This window comes from Oncorhynchus kisutch, linkage group LG24 (assembly GCF_002021735.2).
Source record: "Oncorhynchus kisutch isolate 150728-3 linkage group LG24, Okis_V2, whole genome shotgun sequence".
Taxonomy (NCBI): Eukaryota; Metazoa; Chordata; class Actinopteri; order Salmoniformes; family Salmonidae; genus Oncorhynchus; species Oncorhynchus kisutch.
This window is the reverse complement of record NC_034197.2, coordinates 29653542-29675751: the sequence shown is the minus strand read 5'-3', so window position 1 is coordinate 29675751 and position 22210 is coordinate 29653542. Positions and strand designations below refer to the sequence as shown.

At 45.2% G+C, this 22210-nt stretch overlaps 1 protein-coding gene across 1 annotated transcript in view; it reads left to right on the top strand.

Annotated features, from left to right (window-relative positions):
- The window catches only part of LOC109868959 (metabotropic glutamate receptor 7), a 125549-nt gene that overhangs the window by 49885 nt on the left and 53454 nt on the right, over positions 1 to 22210 (top strand). Inside the window, exons 2-6 of the mRNA XM_031804360.1 lie at positions 482 to 698; positions 13405 to 13540; positions 14245 to 14399; positions 19294 to 19431; positions 21887 to 22087. Of these exons, the coding sequence (XP_031660220.1) occupies positions 482 to 698; positions 13405 to 13540; positions 14245 to 14399; positions 19294 to 19431; positions 21887 to 22087 (847 nt within the window). The remainder of the gene's footprint in view (positions 1 to 481; positions 699 to 13404; positions 13541 to 14244; positions 14400 to 19293; positions 19432 to 21886; positions 22088 to 22210) is intronic.

Genomic DNA, 22210 nt, shown 5'->3' with positions numbered 1-22210 from the left:
GAGGAGGGAGGAGAGGTGAGGTGATACCAGTGTCTTATAAAATCCTATTTAATTTACACATCACCAATAGCATTTGATGGGGTAAACAGCAATACTTATTTGAGAGCCAAGCTGTCTGTGATAATTACAGGGGACCGGGAACATCTCAAGTGATGATACACTGCTTAATAATACTAGTAATGATGATATTGCTTTTATACAGTGCTTTTTACTAGGTCTCACTAGGTCTCAAAGATTTTTTCGTTCTCTGTCTGGTTGAAACTCGTGTCATCCACCATCAACATTAAGCATATTCAGCATGGAGTATTCAGTTTGGTAGAACACATTCAGTTAGGTAAAACACATTCAGTTAGGTAGAACACTCAGAACATTGCAGACAGAACTATAATGAATAGGGCTGAAAGTTGTATACTGTTGTTGCACCCTGTTGAGCATAAGAGGAATAAAATCTCTTCTCATCACTTCACTCTCCTCCAATCAGATCCCTCAGATCAGCTATGCCTCCACGGCCCCAGAGCTGAGTGATGACCGGCGCTATGACTTCTTCTCTCGGGTGGTTCCCCCGGACTCATTTCAGGCCCAGGCAATGGTGGACATCATCAGAGCCCTGGACTGGACCTACGTCTCCACCGTTGCCTCTGAGGGCAGCTATGGAGAGAAGGGTGTGGAGGCCTTCCAACAGATCTCCAAAGAGGCTGGTAAGTAATGGAAGTAGTAGTGGATATGATATTGTAAATGATAATATGCGATGGTTAGATTTAGTTTTGGAGTTATTTCTCAAAGCGCTGTAGACGTCAAAGCGCTGTAGACATGTTGTTCCTCTTGAAGCATTTTTCACCCCTGGTTCCATACAGACAGGGAATGATCACAGGTGAGAATGCCCTCCTCCACCTTATAGCAGGTTATAATTACACTGCCAATTTAAGACAGGCAGCACACTGACGGGAGGGAGGGAGGGAGGACACTGACGGGAGGGAGGGAGGGAGGACACTGACGGGAGGGAGGGAGGACACTGACGGGAGGGAGGGAGGGAGGACACTGACGGGAGGGAGGGAGGACACTGACGGGAGGACTGACGGGAGGGAGGAGGACACTGACGGGAGGGAGGGAGGACACTGACGGGAGGGAGGGAGGACACTGACGGGAGGGAGGGAGGGAGGACACTGACGGGAGGGAGGGAGGGAGGACACTGATGGGAGGGAGGGAGGGAGGACACTGACGGGAGGGAGGGAGGGGCTGTTTTGTCCATCTGGGGCTCACTATGGACCAACAAATTGCTGTAAATTCCATGCTGAGACTACACAGACAATTATATTTTGTAATAATTTAAGAAGTATTAATGTATTGACAACAATTATCATAGTGACTTCTAGTACTGTGAGTGACTTTCAGCTCTGTGAGTGACCCTGAGTAAAATATGATCTAAGAATATAAGAGTTTGTTCTGTGGGTGCTGGCAATATCTGTTGTGTGGGAGAACTCTCAATTCCATTTCCATCCCAGCAACACAGGCGCTGCTTTAAGAAAGGATTACCTACTTCATCATCTGGACCAGGAAATTACATTCCGTGATCTACGCTTCAGCATTCATACAACTCCTCCCCCGTCAATACCACTGTACCTAGGGAACCAAGGTTACTTCCTGATTCTCACCTTGACAAGAGAGGAAGAGGCGAAGCAGGAAGGGTTATCTTCCGCAAAAATCGGTAAAAAATCATCCCAATGCGTTTCTATGGGCTTGATATGTAGGCCTGCCTTTCTGGCTTTGGGACAACGACTCCCATTGTTAAGAAGGAAACATGAGCCATTGGGCACAGACGTAGTTTCAACATCTAGTTTTGATTTACATTTGGTTGAGTTGTCAAAGTGATCACATCATTTTTGGGGGTTGAAATTACATGGCAACAACGTTTATCCAACCAGTTTTTGCCCAGCATCTCGTCATTGTATACAGATCTCTGCCTTAACCTTTACAGATCCCAACTATTTTCCTGTAATCTGCAGCTACTAGCTAGACCCCTGTCAACCAATCCTGAGCATCGGTACTGAGGAGTGATGCTAGTGTAGAGGAAAGGGCGAGAGCTAATGATATCCTTAAAGATGGTGGATAAATTAAGATACATTAGTTCACTCAGGCCGTTTCACTCAGGCCGTTACCATTTAAAAAAATTGGCAACTTCCTGTCTACTTTAGGGAGTGGCTCTCCCATAGACAGAGCTTGGTCTGGTCTACTTAGGTCATTCACTTCCATTGAAACAGAAAAATGAGGGAGTGGGATGTCTCACTTCCTTTTCTGTCTCTGATATCCCTTGGGCGACGATAAGAAGTCTGGAGGACATGAAAATTTAATTTGTTCATGTGCAGTGTGATCACTCATTAAAACTTTAAGAGGCTGTTGTGGCGCTGGAGAGAACAGCTGCAGGATGAGTCTCAGCAGAACACTAAGAGGGTATTGGGAAGAAAAGTCCTGATGATTTAGTGGGTTACTTTGGAGGGGATTTTATTTCAGTGTGTTACATACTCCAACACACATGGTGGGTCTGCACATGGTAGGTCTGCACATGGTAGGTCTGCACATGGTGGGTCTGCACATGGTAGGTCTGCACATGGTAGGTCTGCACATGGTGGGTCTGCACATGGTAGGTCTGCACATGGTGGGTCTGCACATGGTAGGTCTGCACATGGTAGGTCTGCACATGGTAGGTCTGCACATGGTGGGTCTGCACATGGTAGGTCTGCACATGGTGGGTCTGCACATGGTGGGTCTGCACATGGTAGGTCTGCACATGGTAGGTCTGCACATGGTGGGTCTGCACATGGTGGGTCTGCACATGGTAGGTCTGCACATGGTAGGTCTGCACATGGTGGGTCTGCACATGGTAGGTCTGCACATGGTAGGTCTGCACATGGTAGGTCTGCACATGGTAGGTCTGCACATGGTGGGTCTGCACATGGTAGGTCTGCACATGGTAGGTCTGCACATGGTCGGTCTGCAATGACCAGATGGTTTTCTCTCTGTTGTACTTCCTTCACTGGTGTTTTTGTCTCTGCAAAACGCTGCATTGATAATATTGTTGTGACTGTAAAAACATCACAGACGAGGGAGTTAGAAATGTATCTTGCTGTTCTGGTTGACTCATCCATTACAATAGAGCTGCAGTCAGGTAATGCCCTTCTGTATCCCCATACAAATCAAATAGGAATCATTTCCCTCAATGAAAGCCCTGCACACTCTAGTCATTGTGCTTTTGATAAAAGCTTTGATTTCACAATGATAACTCTCGATATTCATAACATGAGAGAATGTGTCATTTGCAGTACGAGATGCTGCATTGGATTGAAATGAATAGGCATCATACTGTATTTGCACTGAAGCAGTGATGCAGTAGAAATCTCTCCAATAACATTGAAAGAGAAACGTGCAGTCCCAGATAGAGCCATAGTTTGTTGTTTGAGTTGATCTGTAGGGCCTTCAGATGTTTCTGGAAGTGACATGGCAGATGCATTAGTAACATTCTCGCTTCACCACTTCAAGGAGAAGCTTCTCCCGGACTAATGCAATATGGCTGCCCATTACCCCGAGCAGAGTGTTGGTCAGCTCATATCGATCTGCTCTGTTTTCCACTCTCCTCTTTCTCCCTTGTTTTGGTAGTATTCCACCCTTGCAGTTTAATTTGAATGAGTTGTCTTTGCTTTAGAATTGCAGCATGGGAAGATGAATCTTGTTTGTATTTTTCTTGGTGTGTACCTCTGGATTGGGTCCAGTGTAATGGAGTTTGTTTTTTCTCTTTGATAAACAAACTCATGCAGCGCGTTTGAGGATTAGATTCTCCCACAAACATCACTCTTAAATTAATTGCTGTATGCTGCCACAGCCGGGTTTTCATATCATTAGTTTGAACAATGAAAAACCTGTCAAAGGCACTCCAAATATTTAGCAGAGGGACTGAAGCGGAAAAATGTAAGAGCATTTTATTCTGACTTCATACATATGGAGTGACTGCCCTAGTATTTGACCAATAGCTTGATGTGTTCTCAGAATATGAACATTCTAAAGTGGAAAAGTGTGCTTCAGCAGCCGTCCCCGCTCTCTTCTAGAGACAACGTGACAGTAGAATGGAACGTGGGATAAGGAAGGAAGGGGTTCATGTGCACAGAATAGCAATGGAATTATATTTCTGTGGGCTCCCACTTGAGCTGCATGGGGAGGAAAGTGTCAGTGGAGGGAGCCTGTCGTCGTTCTGCCTCTGCTCCAGAGGTGATAAATATAATTGGAGCATTATGGATCCCCCTCGGGGGTGGAGTGATGGTACGATTGGGGTTTTGAGGGGTAGTGGGGGGACAGAGGAATGGGTAAGAGGGGTTGAACCCATCAGGGACCACTGATTTCTGAAACGCCACCGTCACATCCTGGAGTGCATTTTGGGAATCTCCGGGATATGGGGATGAATAATGGACGCTGTTAATGTAGCACACGGCCCGTGGCACTTAGACTCATCAGCCTAGGACCATCAGCCTAGGGCTAGCAGGAGCCTGATGAATTAAATCATCATTATGTTATCTGTGATATATTAATCAAGCTGGGACATGTGGAGCACTGAGTTGGAGGGGGGAGAGTGTTTAATGTAGATACCGAGCAGTAGGTCTGAAGCTACAAATGAAATATTGTGCACGTCCCAGGATGTTAATTTCACGAAAACCACATTCTTACCCAATACTTTTAGACTGTTGCATTAAAACTATGTTTGAGGTTCCATGTTAGAATCGCCTATGCATAAGATTTGAATACTCCACACAGAGCAGTGTGAGGAGTAAAACACTCCCCTCTATGATGCCACTTGCATTTATCTCTCAGAGTTATAATTTTTTTCCTAACGGAGACAGTGGACTGCTCTTTGTCTGCCAGTGGACTGCTCTTTGTCTGCCAGTGGACTGCTCTTTGTCTGCCAGTGGACTGCTCTTTGGCTGCCAGTGGCCTGCTCTTTGGCTGCCAGTGGACTGCTCTTTGGCTGCCAGTGGACTGCTCTTTGGCTGCCTGTGTAAACAGAGAGCTCTTTCTTTCATGCCCAGAGAACAGGCACTCTGCCAGTGGCAGGTGAAGACACTCAAACCCACAGCACTAGACTCCAGGCTCTGATGTCTCTGCCTGCCTGGTGTTCTCATCTTGACTGAGTGACGAGGAATTCTGCAGTCATTCAATAATTTAGCCTCAGTTTCACAGCACATAGCCAGTCTGCAGCCTTCAGGCAGGCTAGTCCTCACAGAATATTCCAGCCAGAATTTTTTTTTGTCACCTACAGTACACCGGATAGGTGCAGTAAAATGTGTTGTTTTACAGGGTCAGACATGGTAGTACGATAGGTGTTGTTTTACAGGGTCAGCCATAGTAGTACGATAGGTGTTGTTTTGCAGGGTCAGCCATAGTAGTACGATAGGTGTTGTTTTACAGGGTCAGACATGGTAGTACGATAGGTGTTGTTTTACAGGGTCAGCCGTAGTAGTACGATAGGTGTTGTTTTACAGGGTCAGCCGCAGTAGTACGATAGGTGTTGTTTTACAGGGTCAGCCGTAGCAGTACGATAGGTGTTGTTTTGCAGGGTCAGCCATAGTAGTACGATAGGTGTTGTTTTACAGGGTCAGCCATAGTAGTACGATAGGTGTTGTTTTGCAGGGTCAGCCATGCTAAGGTGTTGTTTTACAGGGTCAGCCATAGTAGTACGATAGGTGTTGTTTTGCAGGGTCAGCCATAGTAGTACGATAGGTGTTGTTTTGCAGGGTCAGCCATAGTAGTACGATAGGTGTTGTTTTACAGGGTCAGCCGTAGTAGTATGATAGGTGTTGTTGTACAGGGTCAGCCGTAGTAGTACGATAGGTGTTGTTTTACAGGGTCAACCATAGTAGTACGATAGGTGTTGTTTTGCAGACTCAGCCATGGTAAGGTGTTGTTGTACAGGGTCAGCCACAGTAGTACGATAGGTGTTGTTTTACAGGGTCAGCCATGTTAAGGTGTTGTTGTACAGGGTCAGCCATAGTAGTACGATAGGTGTTGTTTTACAGGGTCAGCCATGTTAAGGTGTTGTTGTACAGGGTCAGCCATAGTAGTACGATAGGTGTTGTTTTGCAGGGTCAGCCATGGTAAGGTGTTGTTTTACAGGGTCAGCCATAGTAGTATGATAGGTGTTGTTTTGCAGGGTCAGCCGCAGTAGTACGATAGGTGTTGTTTTACAGGGTCAGCCATAGCAGTACGATAGGTGTTGTTTTGCAGGGTCAGCCATGTTAAGGTGTTGTTTTACAGGGTCATCCATAGTAGTACGATAGGTGTTGTTTTACAGGGTCAGCCATAGTAGTACGATAGGTGTTGTTTTGCAGGGTCAGCCATAGTGGTACGATAGGTGTTGTTTTGCAGGGTCAGCCATAGTAGTACGATAGGTGTTGTTTTACAGGGTCAGCCGTAGTAGTACGATAGGTGTTGTTTTACAAGGTCAACCATAGTAGTACGATAGGTGTTGTTTTACAAGGTCAACCATAGTAGTACGATAGGTGTTGTTTTGCAGAGTCAGCCATAGTAAGGTGTTGTTGTACAGGGTCAGCCATAGTAGTACGATAGGTGTTGTTTTACAGGGTCAGCCATGTTAAGGTGTTGTTGTGCAGGGTCAGCCATAGTAGTACGATAGGTGTTGTTTTAAAGGGTCAGCCATGGTAAGGTGTTGTTTTACAGGGTCAGCCATAGTAGTATGATAGGTGTTGTTTTGCAGGGTCAGCCATGGTAAGGTGTTGTTGTACAGGGTCAGCCATAGTAGTACGATAGGTGTTGTTTTACAGGGTCAGCCATAGTAGTACGATAGGTGTTGTTTTGCAGGGTCAGCCATAGTAGTACGATAGGTGTTGTTTTACAGGGTCAGACATGGTAGTACGATAGGTGTTGTTTTACAGGGTCAGCCATAGTAGTACGATAGGTGTTGTTTTACAGGGTCAGCCGCAGTAGTACGATAGGTGTTGTTTTACAGGGTCAGACATGGTAGTACGATAGGTGTTGTTTTGCAGGGTCAGCCATAGTAGTACGATAGGTGTTGTTTTACAGGGTCAGCCGTAGTAGTATGATAGGTGTTGTTGTACAGGGTCAGCCGTAGTAGTACGATAGGTGTTGTTTTGCAGGGTCAGCCATAGTAGTACGATAGGTGTTGTTTTACAGGGTCAGCCGTAGTAGTATGATAGGTGTTGTTGTACAGGGTCAGCCGTAGTAGTACGATAGGTGTTGTTTTACAGGGTCAGCCGCAGTAGTACGATAGGTGTTGTTTTACAGGGTCAGCCGTAGCAGTACGATAGGTGTTGTTTTGCAGGGTCAGCCATGGTAAGGTGTTGTTTTACAGGGTCAGCCATAGTAGTACGATAGGTGTTGTTTTACAGGGTCAGCCATAGTAGTACGATAGGTGTTGTTTTGCAGGGTCAGCCATGCTAAGGTGTTGTTTTACAGGGTCAGCCATAGTAGTACGATAGGTGTTGTTTTGCAGGGTCAGCCATAGTAGTACGATAGGTGTTGTTTTGCAGGGTCAGCCATAGTAGTACGATAGGTGTTGTTTTACAGGGTCAGCCGTAGTAGTATGATAGGTGTTGTTGTACAGGGTCAGCCGTAGTAGTACGATAGGTGTTGTTTTACAGGGTCAACCATAGTAGTACGATAGGTGTTGTTTTGCAGACTCAGCCATAGTAAGGTGTTGTTGTACAGGGTCAGCCATAGTAGTACGATAGGTGTTGTTTTACAGGGTCAGCCATGTTAAGGTGTTGTTTTACAGGGTCAGCCATAGTAGTACGATAGGTGTTGTTTTACAGGGTCAGCCATGTTAAGGTGTTGTTGTACAGGGTCAGCCATAGTAGTACGATAGGTGTTGTTTTGCAGGGTCAGCCATGGTAAGGTGTTGTTTTACAGGGTCAGCCATAGTAGTATGATAGGTGTTGTTTTGCAGGGTCAGCCGCAGTAGTACGATAGGTGTTGTTTTACAGGGTCAGCCATAGCAGTACGATAGGTGTTGTTTTGCAGGGTCAGCCATGGTAAGGTGTTGTTTTACAGGGTCATCCATAGCCGTAGTAGTATGATAGGTGTTGTTGTACAGGGTCAGCCGTAGTAGTACAATAGGTGTTGTTTTGCAGGGTCAGCCATAGTAGTACGATAGGTGTTGTTTTGCAGGGTCAGCCATAGTAGTACAATAGGTGTTGTTTTACAGGGTCAGCCGTAGTAGTACGATAGGTGTTGTTTTACAGGGTCAGCCGTAGCAGTACGATAGGTGTTGTTTTGCAGGGTCAGCCATGGTAAGGTGTTGTTTTACAGGGTCAGCCATAGTAGTACGATAGGTGTTGTTTTACAGGGTCAGCCATAGTAGTACGATAGGTGTTGTTTTGCAGGGTCAGCCATGCTAAGGTGTTGTTTTACAGGGTCAGCCATAGTAGTACGATAGGTGTTGTTTTGCAGGGTCAGCCATAGTAGTACGATAGGTGTTGTTTTGCAGGGTCAGCCATAGTAGTACGATAGGTGTTGTTTTACAGGGTCAGCCGTAGTAGTATGATAGGTGTTGTTGTACAGGGTCAGCCGTAGTAGTACGATAGGTGTTGTTTTACAGGGTCAACCATAGTAGTACGATAGGTGTTGTTTTGCAGACTCAGCCATAGTAAGGTGTTGTTGTACAGGGTCAGCCATAGTAGTACGATAGGTGTTGTTTTACAGGGTCAGCCATGTTAAGGTGTTGTTTTACAGGGTCAGCCATAGTAGTACGATAGGTGTTGTTTTACAGGGTCAGCCATGTTAAGGTGTTGTTGTACAGGGTCAGCCATAGTAAGGTGTTGTTGTACAGGGTCAGCCATAGTAGTACGATAGCTGTTGTTTTACAGGGTCAGCCATGGTAAGGTGTTGTTGTACAGGGTCAGCCATAGTAGTACGATAGGTGTTGTTTTAAAGGGTCAGCCATGGTAAGGTGTTGTTTTACAGGGTCAGCCATAGTAGTATGATAGGTGTTGTTTTGCAGGGTCAGCCATGGTAAGGTGTTGTTGTACAGGGCCAGCCATAGTAGTACGATAGGTGTTGTTTTACAGGGTCAGCCATGGTAAGGTGTTGTTGTACAGGGTCAGCCATAGTAGTACGATAGGTGTTGTTTTACAGGGTCAGCCATGTTAAGGTGTTGTTGTACAGGGTCAGCCATAGTAGTACGATAGGTGTTGTTTTGCAGGGTCAGCCATGGTAAGGTGTTGTTTTACAGGGTCAGCCATAGTAGTATGATAGGTGTTGTTTTGCAGGGTCAGCCATGGTAAGGTGTTGTTTTACAGGGTCAGCCATAGTAGTACGATAGGTGTTGTTTTGCAGGGTCAGCCATGGTAAGGTGTTGTTGTACAGGGTCAGCCATAATAGTATGATAGGTGTTGTTTTGCAGGGTCAGCCATGGTAAGGTGTTGTTGTACAGGGTCAGCCATAGTAAGGTGTTGTTGTACAGGGTTAGCCATAGTAGTACGATAGGTGTTGTTTTACAGGGTCAGCCATAGTAAGGTGTTGTTGTACAGGGTCAGCCATAGTAGTCCGGCGCCCCTGGAGCAAGTTAGGGTTAAGGGCCTTGCTGAAGGGCACATCAACAGATTTTCACCGTGTTTGCTCGGATATTTGAACCTGCAACCATTTCGGTTACTGGCCCAACGCTCTAACCGCTAAGCTACCTGCCACCCTTAAAGGTTAGTGCTATCTGGAATCCTTGTGACGTTACCCCATTGAAGTTAAACATTTAAAATGGTTAAGCTAAGGGTTAGGGACGGGTAAGGGTTAAGGTTAGGGTAGTGGTTAAGAGTAGAGTTTAAGGTAGGGACGTCCCAAGGATTCCAGATTCCACTAACCGAAAGCAAAACCACTCAAAAGGCTTCTTATCTTCATCAGTGACTGGCTGCCATGGTCCCATGTCTCTGTCAGCTTCCTGCTACAAGGTATGGCCTCTGCTTCCCTATACACCACACACACTGTGACAGTGACTGGCTGCCATGGTCCCATGTCTCTGTCAGCTTCCTGCTACAAGGTATGGCCTCTGCTTCCCTATACACCACACACACTGTGACAGTGACTGGCTGCCATGGTCCCATATCTCTGTCAGCTTCCTGCTACAAGGTATGGCCTCTGCTTCCCTATACACCACACACACTGTGACAGTGACTGGCTGCCATGGTCCCATGTCTCTGTCAGCTTCCTGCTACAAGGTATGGCCTCTGCTTCCCTATACACCACACACACTGTGACAGTGACTGGCTGCCATGGTCCCATGTCTCTGTCAGCTTCCTGCTACAAGGTATGGCCTCTGTTTCCCTATACACCACACACACTGTGACAGTGACTGGCTGCCATGGTCCCATGTCTCTGTCAGCTTCCTGCTACAAGGTATGGCCTCTGCTTCCCTATACACCACACACACTGTGACAGTGACAAGCAGATTTTCATAAGACTCCTCTTTCACCCTAAATTCTCGATACATTTTAGTTGGATTAATCCTCATCACCTATAATACCCTCCGACCGACAGACAGACAGACACATAGACAGCCCCCAGAGCTAAAAGGTGTGGCTAATACCTCTCTAAGAATTAGCCCTAGTATATTATTAGAGTTTCCCAAAAAGGAAACCTTGTTCGTAGCAGTGTCATAAGCCCTCCCAGAGCCCTGAAGAATCATATGGAATCTCTGTGCTGAAATGGAGCTTTAGTGGTGTCCCTATGAGACCCTCCGGCTGCTGCTACAGCTCCACAGATACACCACAATACCAGGCTACACTTTTCATTTTAACAGGAGAGCCCAATCCTCAAGCATTTAACAGACCAGCCGCCAGAGAAAGGAGCTCAGCTTTTGTGTTCTGTCCACTTAAGGAGGATTACAGGAGCCATCCTCACTGTCTTTGTAGAGATGTGGCTGCTGCTTTTTGGGATGGCGAAAGGGGGATGGAGGAGAGGGGGAGAACTCGGAAAGAGTCATCTAGATGGAGCTGTCTTTAGCTGTAGCCCAGTAAACAGGGTCTGGAGTTTTGTTTTCTACTCTGCCAGCTAAAAGTTGTTTATATCAAAGTAATGAGCCTGAGCAGACAGCCAATTAGTTGATTCCTCCAATTTCTTGGTCTACTCAGGGAAACCAACCCAATGTTGCAAAGGTTATCTGGTATTAGGAGTGCTTGAGCTGAGATATATTAATTAGTTTTGATAGAGAAGCCTGAGTGTCGACTCAGGACCAAACCTGCCTGCAGCTCGTCATGTAGCTCCAGTTATCATGTGTCTTCAGGTGTAATGTCTGTTTACGCTAGATGGTTAGGTCGGCCCGTGCACTCACATCTGCTTGAATACAATTAAGCTATTGGTTAAAGATACGATTTGATGTTTATATTCCGATAATGAGCTCTTGAATGTGACCCGAGGATGACAAATCTATCAAACTCTGTCAAACGTAATGTTTGTTTTTCAAAATGGTGGCTGCAGTCTCTCCTCCAGCACCAGAGTTTTCATCAGCTCAACACAGAGATACGGGACGATATTTAAAGATGACCTTAAATGCTTGACAGGAGCAAATTAGGTCCTATTACAGGCCCTTCATTTTAGATTCAGACAACCATGGATTAAGCTAAATTATTGCCTTAATCAATATTCCCCCAAGGACAATTGCCAACTAAGTTTTGGCCACATCTCTGAGCTGACTGTCACGGGAGGCTCGCCACATATCTAATAACTATTTAGCGACGCAGGGAAGCAATCAGTCAGTATCTTTCGTCCTGCACAAACTCATTAGCACTGACCTGTCTGAACATGATTCATTGTCAATATTAATATCCTCATTGTTTGTGTGGTCTGTCTCCACACCTGCTTGGTTGACTGTCCATTGTGTTGTGTCTAATAATGATGTTAAATGAAAAGTCAATGGGGAGGGGACGACTTGAAAACATCTGTGTTCACAAAGTGTGAAAAGACAATGGGGAGGGGACGACTTGAAAACATCTGTGTTCACAAAGTGAGAAAAGTCAATGGGGAGGGGACGACTTGAAAACATCTGTGTTCACAAAGTGAGAAAAGTCAATGGGGAGGGGACGACTTGAAAACATCTGTGTTCACAAAGTGAGAAAAGTCAATGGGGAGGGGACGACTTGAAAACATCTGTGTTCACAAAGTGAGAAAAGTCAATGGGGAGGGGACGACTTGAAAACATCTGTGTTCACAAAGTGTGAAAAGTCAATGGGGAGGGGACGACTTGAAAACATCTGTGTTCACAAAGTGTGAAAAGTCAATGGGGAGGGGACGACTTGAAAACATCTGTGTTCACAAAGTGTGAAAAGTCAATGGGGAGGGGACGACTTGAAAACATCTGTGTTCACAAAGTGTGAAAAGTCTTTCCACGTCTCCCTTCTAGAAGAATGATGCCGTTTCCTATTGGTCTTCTGTTGGACTTAGGATTCACCCACAGCCCTCGATTAAGAAATGTATCACACTATTCATTTGTCAGGGTTTTCCTTTCAATTGCTAATTCCTATGCTGTGATGTACCACTTACTGTAAACCAAATGTACATGGGGTGTAGAGTATGTATACAGTGATTGTCTTTTTTTAGTCATCCATCTATCTCACATACCTATAGCGAAGATGAAAACACAAAACAATATGGCTCTTCCTTTCAGCATCACCTTGTTTGAAAGCGATCCTTATCCATATGGACCGGATTTCCAAGAGTCAAGGTTAACACAACCTTGACTTGAGGGTTTTAAGTGTGTGTTTTGAAGTAGAGCTGGGGGATATGGACAAAAAGACATATCACAATAAATTGCCTGAATTGATGCAATAATGATAAATAGCAGGATAAGTTTATAACCATGTTCACCACCATTTAAAAATATACCCTTTAAACTACTACTACTAGTTTAAAGGGTTTTTGAAATCAATTTCACGTTTATAATGTTCTGTTTATTGCCCCAGCTCTAATTTGTATATGTTCATGTATGTTCCAGAGGGCTCATCATCTCTCTCTCTCTCTCTCTCTCTCTCTCTCTCTCTCTCTCTCTCTCTCTCTCTCTCTCTCTCTCTCTCTCTCTCTCTCTCTCTCTCTCTCTCTCTCTCTCTCTCTTTCTCTCTCTCTCGCTCTCTCTCTCTCTCTCTCTCTCTCTCTCTCTCTCTCTCTCTCTCTCTTTCTTTCTCTCTCTCTCTTTCTTTCTTTCTCTCTCTCTCTCTCTCTCTCTCTCTCTCTCTCTCTCTCTCTCTCTCTCTCTCTCTCTCTCTCTCTCTCTCTCTCTCTCTCTCTCTCTCTCTCTCTTTCTCTCTCTCTCTCCCTCTCTCTCTCCCTCCCTCTCTGTTTTATTTCTTTGTATCTCTCTGTATATCTATCTCTTTCTTTCTGTGTTTCTCTACCTCTGAATTTAAGGTGGGATCTGCATCGCTCAGTCTTTGAAAATTCCCCACAACCCCAAGCTGGAGGATTATGACGAAGCCATCCAACAACTGCTGGAAACGCCCCACTCCCGGGGAGTCATCATCTTTGCCAGTGAAGAAGACATACGGTGCGTAGAGCAGTACACAGCATCCAAATGCATTTATGAACGCACTGGGTGTCTGAAACACAAACATGCCTCCAATAACACAAACAGAAAGGTGCCTGGGAGGGGAACCGAGAATGTGGAATATCACAACAAAGCACCAGAGATATTGTTCAGTTTACAATGCCTCAAGGGATATGTCTCTGAGAGGAAACATGATATTTTTTTTAAATAAATAAACTGAAGGATGGATAGACAGACCATAGTAAGAGAAAAAGAAAGAGGGAGAGATGGAGAAAATATGAGGGGGAGAAAAATGGAGAGAGATAGAGGGCTCTTGAAGTCCTTTCATATCTTCTATACATCAATCAATGGAGACTGCTGAGGGGAGAACGAACTATAGTAATGCCCGGAATGGAGTCAATGGAATGGTATCAACCACATGAGAACCACATGTTTGATCCAATTCCCATTGACTCAATTCCAGCCATTATTATGAACCGTCCTCCCTTCAGCAGCCTCCACTGACATCAATGGATTTGAAACACAGTGAATATAAATAGGTTCATGGTGTAACTTAAATATACATTGATATATATATAAATAGTACACAACTTCTGCAATATACTGATATGCATCTTGATAGGTTGCTTGATAGGTTCCCCATGATTTTGGATTGCATGTATCCCTTTTGCTTTCTCCTCATTCCCACATGGCTGCCCTTGCAGGGGACTTCTCAATGCCACCAAGAGAGCCAATCAGGTGGGCCATTTCCTGTGGATTGGGTCGGACAGTTGGGGGGCGAAGAGCAGCCCAATACACCAGTTGGAGGACGTGGCAGTGGGAGCAGTCACTATACTGCCCAAACGCTCATCTATTAAAGGTAATGGTACACACACACACACACACACACACACACACACACACACACACACACACACACACACTGTTTTACCAGTCAGCAGTGACTTATGTAGCAGTTCCACTCAGTGTCACTGTGATGATAGCCACTCATCATTACAATCTGGGGCCTAGGTGGAAAGTGAAGTGTGGATTTTTCTAAAGCTTTTTTTAATTAAAGTGATCTAGACAGGACAATAGATGGCAAGATGAGTATAATAAACCAGCATGCATCATGACGTCCCTTTCAGAAGAAATTCAGCTGAGTCATGATTAGTCATCATCCCTTGTCACAGTGCTTCTGATGATAAATCTGACTGTGTGAGAGAGCAGAAACCTGTGTAGGATTTGGACCTTGAGTATGTCACAGCTGGAGATGAAACATCAACCCAAACCATGTCTTTGTACTTGTTATCCATTATTATTAATACTGCTTATCTATAGACTTCATTGTTTATTAATTCCTTTTCACACAGTATAAGTTTTAAAACAAGAGTTCAATAAAAAATTCAGCAAAATATACAGTACATAGGAGATAGGTGAGGTGAGATCTGATTGGACTTCTCACAGTAGGCTTTCTCGTGAATTACAATGCCCAAAGAAAAAAACGTATTACAGTGTACTGTCATTCCAGGAAGTACCGTAGCATATAGACTTCACATACAAAACCCATTATTATTGTCCCACAGAATGAAATTGGGGAGGGGACTGTGGATCGGTCTAAATCAGCCAATCAGTGTAATTTTGTAAATGACCGATCTCTATGGAAAAACGCATCATTCACTCAAGATTCATCAAAATCGTGCCAGTGCTGTGTTTTGCCATAGAGATCGGTCATTTACAAAATTACACTGATTGGGCCAAGAAAGGAGTTATAGTAATTAAGTGACATTTGTGAGTCTCACCAGAGCGGAAGAGGCGAAGCAATCAGGATAACTGGGCCCAAAATCTGTCTTCTACAGCAAATGGTGTTTTTTCATTTTTTTCCTCTCACCAAGCGAGGAGGTTTTGTATGGAAGTCAATGGGAGAGTGTCGAATTCGGTAAACAAAAAATGTAATGGTTTATTTACTATTTGTGGCTTATTTGATTAAGTAGATGTCTCGCAGCGCTTACTGTGGGTTGTTACTGTGGGTTGTGTACTGATAAGTAGGACCAGGGTTGGGTAGGTTCATTTCTAAATGTAATCCATTACAGTTACCTGTCCAAAATTGTAATCAGTCACGTAACTTTTGGATTACCCAAACTCAGTAACGTAATCTGATTATATTCCATTACTTTTAGATTACTTTCCACTTAAGAGGCATTAGAAGAAGACAAAACTCTATGTTACCAATTGAACAACATCTATTGCAGGATAAATCAATGTTAAAGTTTACATAGCTGGCCATATATGGATGTTAAATTTTACTTGTTGGGTTGGTTATGTAGGCTTCTTCTCACCTATGGCTTTCTACTACATATAATACGATTAAATTATATATTTACATTAAAAACCAAAGTCTATCAGAATTCCAGTCATTCCAATAAATGTTATGCCCCTTGATCTTCAAGAATAGAACTTGGAAATATGGAACTATAGACTAGCCAAATTGTTTTACCTGAGCATGACCCCAAAACTAAGGACTTATTGGCCAGTCCTACTCTGTTGTTTATGATTTTGTTGTCATGGAGGACTGATTGGGCTCATTGATTCGAGATGAAAAATAAATGCTGCGCTCATGGAATGGTATGCTTGGAGCACTACCGAAAAGTGCTATTTACATGTGAAAAATGAATGCCATATGCTGCATTTGCTATAGGACTTGTGTCTACCTTTTTATTGGGGACACTTTGATATCTTGATAATATGCAGCTGTTTAAAGGGAAAATCCACAGATGAAACAATAACAAAACGGTTGCCCCGCCTCTGTTTAGGTAAAAAGCTGAGAGATGGGCCTGGAGAAATGTAACCACTCTCAGATTAATAGACAATGCTACAGTATGGATGCAAGGACTGATTGTTCACCATCCTTCACTCTGTGGTCCAACTCATCCCAAACCATCTCATTTGGGTTGATGTCGGGTGATTGTGGAGGCCAAGTCATCTGATGCACCACTCCCCTCTCCTTTTTGGTCAAATAGCCCTTACACAGTGTAACGGTCGTCGTATGAAGAAGGTGTGGACCAAAGCGCAGCGTGCGTAGTGTTCATGATTATTTATTAAAAAAACTGAACACTGAGACAAAATAACAAAACGTAACAACACGAAACAGTTCTGTCTGGTGTAGACACAAAAACAGAAAACAACTACCCACAAGACACAGGTGGGAAAAGGTTACCTAAGTATGGTTCTCAATCAGAGACAACGATAGACAGCTGGCTCTGATTGAGAACCACACCCGGCCAAACACACAGAAATAGAAAACATAGAACACAAAAACATAGCATGCCCACCCCAACTCACGCCCTGACCAAACCAAAATAGAGACATAAAAAAGATCTAAGGTCAGGGCAGTACCCCCCCCCAAAGGTGCGGACTCCGGCCACAAAACCTAACCCTATAGGGGAGGGTCTGGGTGGGCATCTATCTGTGGTGGCGGCTCTGGTGCGGGACATGGACCCCGCTCCATCTTAGGCTTGGCCCACTTAGGTGGCGCCTCTGGAGCGGGGACCCTCGCCGTGGGCCCCGGACAGGAGAGCGACTCTGGCAGATCCGGACAGGAGGGCGACTCTGGCAGCTCCGGACAGGAGGGCGACTCTGGCAGCTCCGGACAGGAGGGCGACTCTGGCAGCTCCGGACAGGAGGGCGACTCTGGCAGCTCCGGACAGGAGGGCGACTCTGGCAGCTCCGGACAGGAGGGCGACTCTGGCAGCTCCGGACAGGATGGCGACTCTGGCAGCTCCGGACAGGAGGGCGACTCTGGAGGGAGGAGACGCAGAGACAGCCTGGTGGGTGGGGCTGCCACAGGGCCCATCAGGCTGGGGAGACCTACAGGAGGCCTGGTGTGTGGAGGAGGCACAGGATGAACCGGGCTGTGCGGGAGCACTGGAGCGCAGCCTTGGCACCACTCCTCCAGGCTGAATGCCCACTTTAGCCCGGCCCCTCCAGAATGCAGGCACAGCTCGAACCGGGCTGTGGGAGACCACTGGAGATCTGGTGCTTACCACACCTCTCCCTTAGGCTCAATGCCCACTTTCGCCCGGCACGGTCGGAGCGCAGACATAGGGCGAACTGAACCCTCCCAGCACCCCGGAGACACAGTACGCAGAGCCGGCAGAGGATACCCTGGGCCGAAACGGCGCACCGGAGACCAAGTGCGCTGAGCTGGCACAATCCACCCTGGCTGGATGCCCACTCTCGCATGGCACTTGCAGGGGGCTGGCATGTAGCGCTCCGGGCTATGAGTGTGCACTGGAGACACTGAGTGCTTCACCGCATAACACGGTGCCTGACCAGTACCATGCTGCTTCCGGTAAGCACAGGGAGTTGGCTCAGGTCTCTCGCTTGACTCCGTCAATCTCCCCGTGTGCCTCCCGTGCCTCCTGCGCTGCCTTGCCTCATATCGTCGCCTCTCCACTTTAGTTGCCTACAGTTCTTCTTGCGGGTGGCGATATTCCCCAGCCTGTCTCCAGGGTCCCTGTCCGTCCAATATCTCCTCCCATGTCCAAGAGTCCTGAACCCTCTGCTCCCTGTTACCACGCTGCTTGGTCCGTTTGTGGTGGGTTGTTCTGTAACGGTCGTCGTAGGTGTGGACCAAAGCGCAGCGTGGGAAGTGTTCAAGACTATTTATTTAAAAAACTGAACACTGAGACAAAATAACAAAATGTAACAACACGAAACAGTTCTGTCTGGTGCAGACACAAAAACAGAAAACATCTACAGGTGGGAAAAGGCTACCTAAGTTTGGTTCTCAATCAGAGACAACGATAGACAGCTGCCTCTGATTGAGAACCACACCCGGCCAAACACACAGAAATAGAAATCATAGAACAAAAACATAGAATGCCCACCCCAACTCACGCCCTGACCAAACCAAAATAGAGACATAAAAAGGATCTCTAAGGTCAGGGCGTGACACACAGCCTGGAGGTGTGTTGGGTCATTGTCCTGTTGAAATACAAATGACAGATGGGATGGCATATTGCTGCAGAATGCTGTGGTATGCCTTGAATTCTAAATAAATCACACACAGTGTCACCAGCAATGCACCCCCACACCATTACACCTCCACCTCCATGCTTCACGGTGGGAACCACACTAGCGGAGATCTTCAGTTCACCTACTTTGCGCCTCACAAAGACACAAAATCTCAAATGTGGACTCATCAGACTAAAGGGCAGATTTCCACCAGTCTAATGTCCATTGCTCGTGTTTCTTGGCCCAAGCAAGTCTTTTCTTCTTATTGGTGTCCTTTAGTAGTGGTATCTTTGCAGCAATTCAACCATGAAGGCCTGATTCACAAAGTTTCCTCTGAACAGTTCATGTTGAGATGGACACATGACATCACAGAAAAATTTAAATGTGCTACTCACACGCGATATATCAATTGGCCCAAGGGGGGTGCTGAATCATTAGTGGAGGACGACATGTTTGCTATTGTCTTGTTTATTATGTATCCTGCTTTTTAATTAATGTCATATTAATGTCATTTCCAAGATGAAAGCCCTGATGAAAGCCCATGTGGTACACAGGAACTGCAGTGATCAAAACTTGATAAAGAGTGGTTTATTTGTACTTCGTAGCTATGAGACTAATACAACTCCTAACTGCCAGTACCGCACAGCGCTGCAGCTGCAGCAACACTGCCCAAGTCTCGCATCATTTCCCCTAGGTTGGGTTCTGTTGGTAATTGGTGGAGATCTTAAGAATTCTCTTTTCTTTTTTCGATTCCCCAGGGTTTGATGAATACTTCACCTCGCTCACCCTGGAGAATAATCGCCGGAACGTGTGGTTCGCCGAGTTCTGGGAGGAGAACTTTGACTGCAGGCTCCTTAGTTCCTCCAAAAGAGAGGACACCAGCAGGAAATGCACAGGTGGGTAGCCAACAGAGATTTGTTTGGTTATGTGGTTAAGTTTTTTCATGTTTGTTTGTTTGTGGGAGGGGTCATTACTATTGGCAATGGTGCACTATGAAAAGAATACCGATGTAGGATCTACATTTGATTACCCTGTTGCAGGTGAACCTTCCTGCAATGTGGGACATTTGAAGTTTAAAAAGGCTTCTGAAGTTTGCAATTTCCACTTAGAAATGTCAGACTCGATTTTCTCTTAAGAAAAATATATCAACCCCTTCAAAAATGTCCATGAATTATAATCCACGCAATAATTCACTCTTCCTGTTGGTGCAGGATTATGTTTTTATAGGTATCTTAAGATAATGGTAGAACACATCTTTACAAATGAGGACTCTGAGGTGTAGTCCGCTGGATAATGTAAATAGCTGGTCCTACTGGGATAGTAAAGTTGTGCCCAACTGGGTAATGGCATCATGCCAGCAGTGCTAAGCTGTGATATGTATGCTAAGTAGGTAGTAGAGCAAACATGCATGCCATTTGGAGAGGTGCTGAGCAGAGGAACTACACAGAAATGTTGAAAGTAAGTAAAGCTCTGCTACAGTAGCTCACTTGATGCTCCCAAAGAGCTTTAATACTGACAATGTTTTGATCTCGCTGCAAGCATTATTTGCAATGAGGTGTGTTGGGACTTGGGAGTATTGATAGTGTGGAAGTGTTGCATACTGTGGTGGATACTTTCTATCCTCTAGGTATGCCAGCAAAGGGCGAAGATGTACAATGTCACTGAGTCAATGCTAGTGACAGGGATTGATATATTTTATATGGCTTATGGCTGAGATGTACTGCTGACCATACAGTAGCTAGCTATAGCTATATCAATTAGAGCGACAGGGAGTTGTTGGTACAGTATCTTATATATACCGTCTTTCATCATTTCTTTATGTGCCACATGCTTCAGATCCTTGCACTTACTAAACCACATAAAAAATGTATGTAGAATATCAACAAAGCGTATAAGCATTGTACAAAGACACAATAAGGTCGGTGTAGAGCTGCTTCCATTTCTCCATCTAACCAAGCCGATCCATATCCATATTTATGAATGTCAGGTACTAAGGGGAAGGTTATTTTTTTGCATTCAAAGCTTATGCATTCAGTACTCTACTCACTGCTCTGGAGAACAGGAAAGGTTATGTGTGGGCTGAAATGTATGTTGAAAGGAGAGAAACTGAAGAAAATGTCAACACTTATTACTTTTGACCTCCTTCAGCTTGTGCCAGTCTCCCACGTTGTAGTCACATTCGTCATGGCCACACAGACTGCCTTTTTTCCTTCTTCTCAAGTTTGCAATGTGAACTGGGAGTCTTTATTTGGTAGTTAAATGTGAAAATCACACAGTAATCTCCTTGCACTCGAGCAGCTTTCCCCACAGTGCTGTATAGCGCCCCATTCATCTGTTATTTTGCACTGTGTATTGACGAGCTGCTTTCCTGTTAATGCATCCTTGTTCATTACTGCCTGCGTCTTTCAAATGAATATATTCAGCGTCCATATGCCATGCTTAATGATAGAACCTGTTCACATTAGCACGTTGAAAATGTGCAAAATACCGGAGTCAAAGGATCCCCACCTAAACTAAGTGTGTGTGAGAGAGCGAAGAGATCCCCTACCAACCTGAAGCCATTCATTTAGACATTCAGTATCACCAGTGAAATGAAAATGCCTACAAAATAATCCAAAGGGAAGAGGGAAGAGACCGAAAGGGAAGAGACCGAAAGGGAAGAGACCGTGATAGAACACGGTGCTGCCAGAGGTGCTAGGAGATGCCTCCAGACCAGGGCTGTCAAACTCATTCCATGGAGGGCCTAGTGTTTGCTGATTTTTGGTTTTAAGACCTAGACAACCAGGTGAGGGGAGTTCCTTACTAATTAGTGACCTTAATTCATCAATCAAGTACAAGGGTGGAGCGAAAACCCGCAGACACTCTGCCCTCCGTGGAATGACTTTGACACGTGCTCTAGAAGCTCGTCAAGGCCTTGAACACTCTTAAAATGGGACAAATGTGATACAAATATATAGGGCCAATAGCGGCCTGACTTCACTATGAAATATATGCATATGTACATATGGTATTCATTTATACCTGGTTGTCTCCTCCTTGGCTAGCACTTCTTGTTTTACACTTCTACAACAGGACTCTGCAGGACTATGACCCATGCCGTGCTACAGTATATGATCAGGGTGACTAATTCACAGTGTGTGACTGTCCTTTTCTTGTCCTTTTTCTTTGGTCCTCTGTAGCTCAATTGGTAGAGCATGGCACTTGCAACGCCAGGATAGTGGGTTCGATTCCCGGGACCACCCGTACGTAAAATGTCTGCACGCATGACTGTAAGTCGCTTTGGATAAAAGCGTCTCCTAAATGGCATGTATTACATATGCCCTCTCCTCTCTCCACTGTCTTGTCCCTCAGGCCAGGAGCGGATCGGAATAGACTCAAAGTACGAGCAGGAGGGGAAGGTGCAGTTTGTGATAGACGCGGTGTACGCAATGGCTCACGCCCTCCACAACATGCAGAGAGACCTGTGTCCTGAGCACTCTGGCATCTGCCCTGTGATGGAGGCAGCCGAGGGGAAGACTCTGCTCAAGTACATACGCAACGCCAGCTTCAACGGTCAGTACATTGGTTATCCCCTGACCGTGTTGATTTGTGCATCCTCATTAAACATATAGGCAAAGTGAAATGCCGCAAGTTTCATATAAGTAGATATTTTTCTTTGTGTTCCAGTGTAATTTG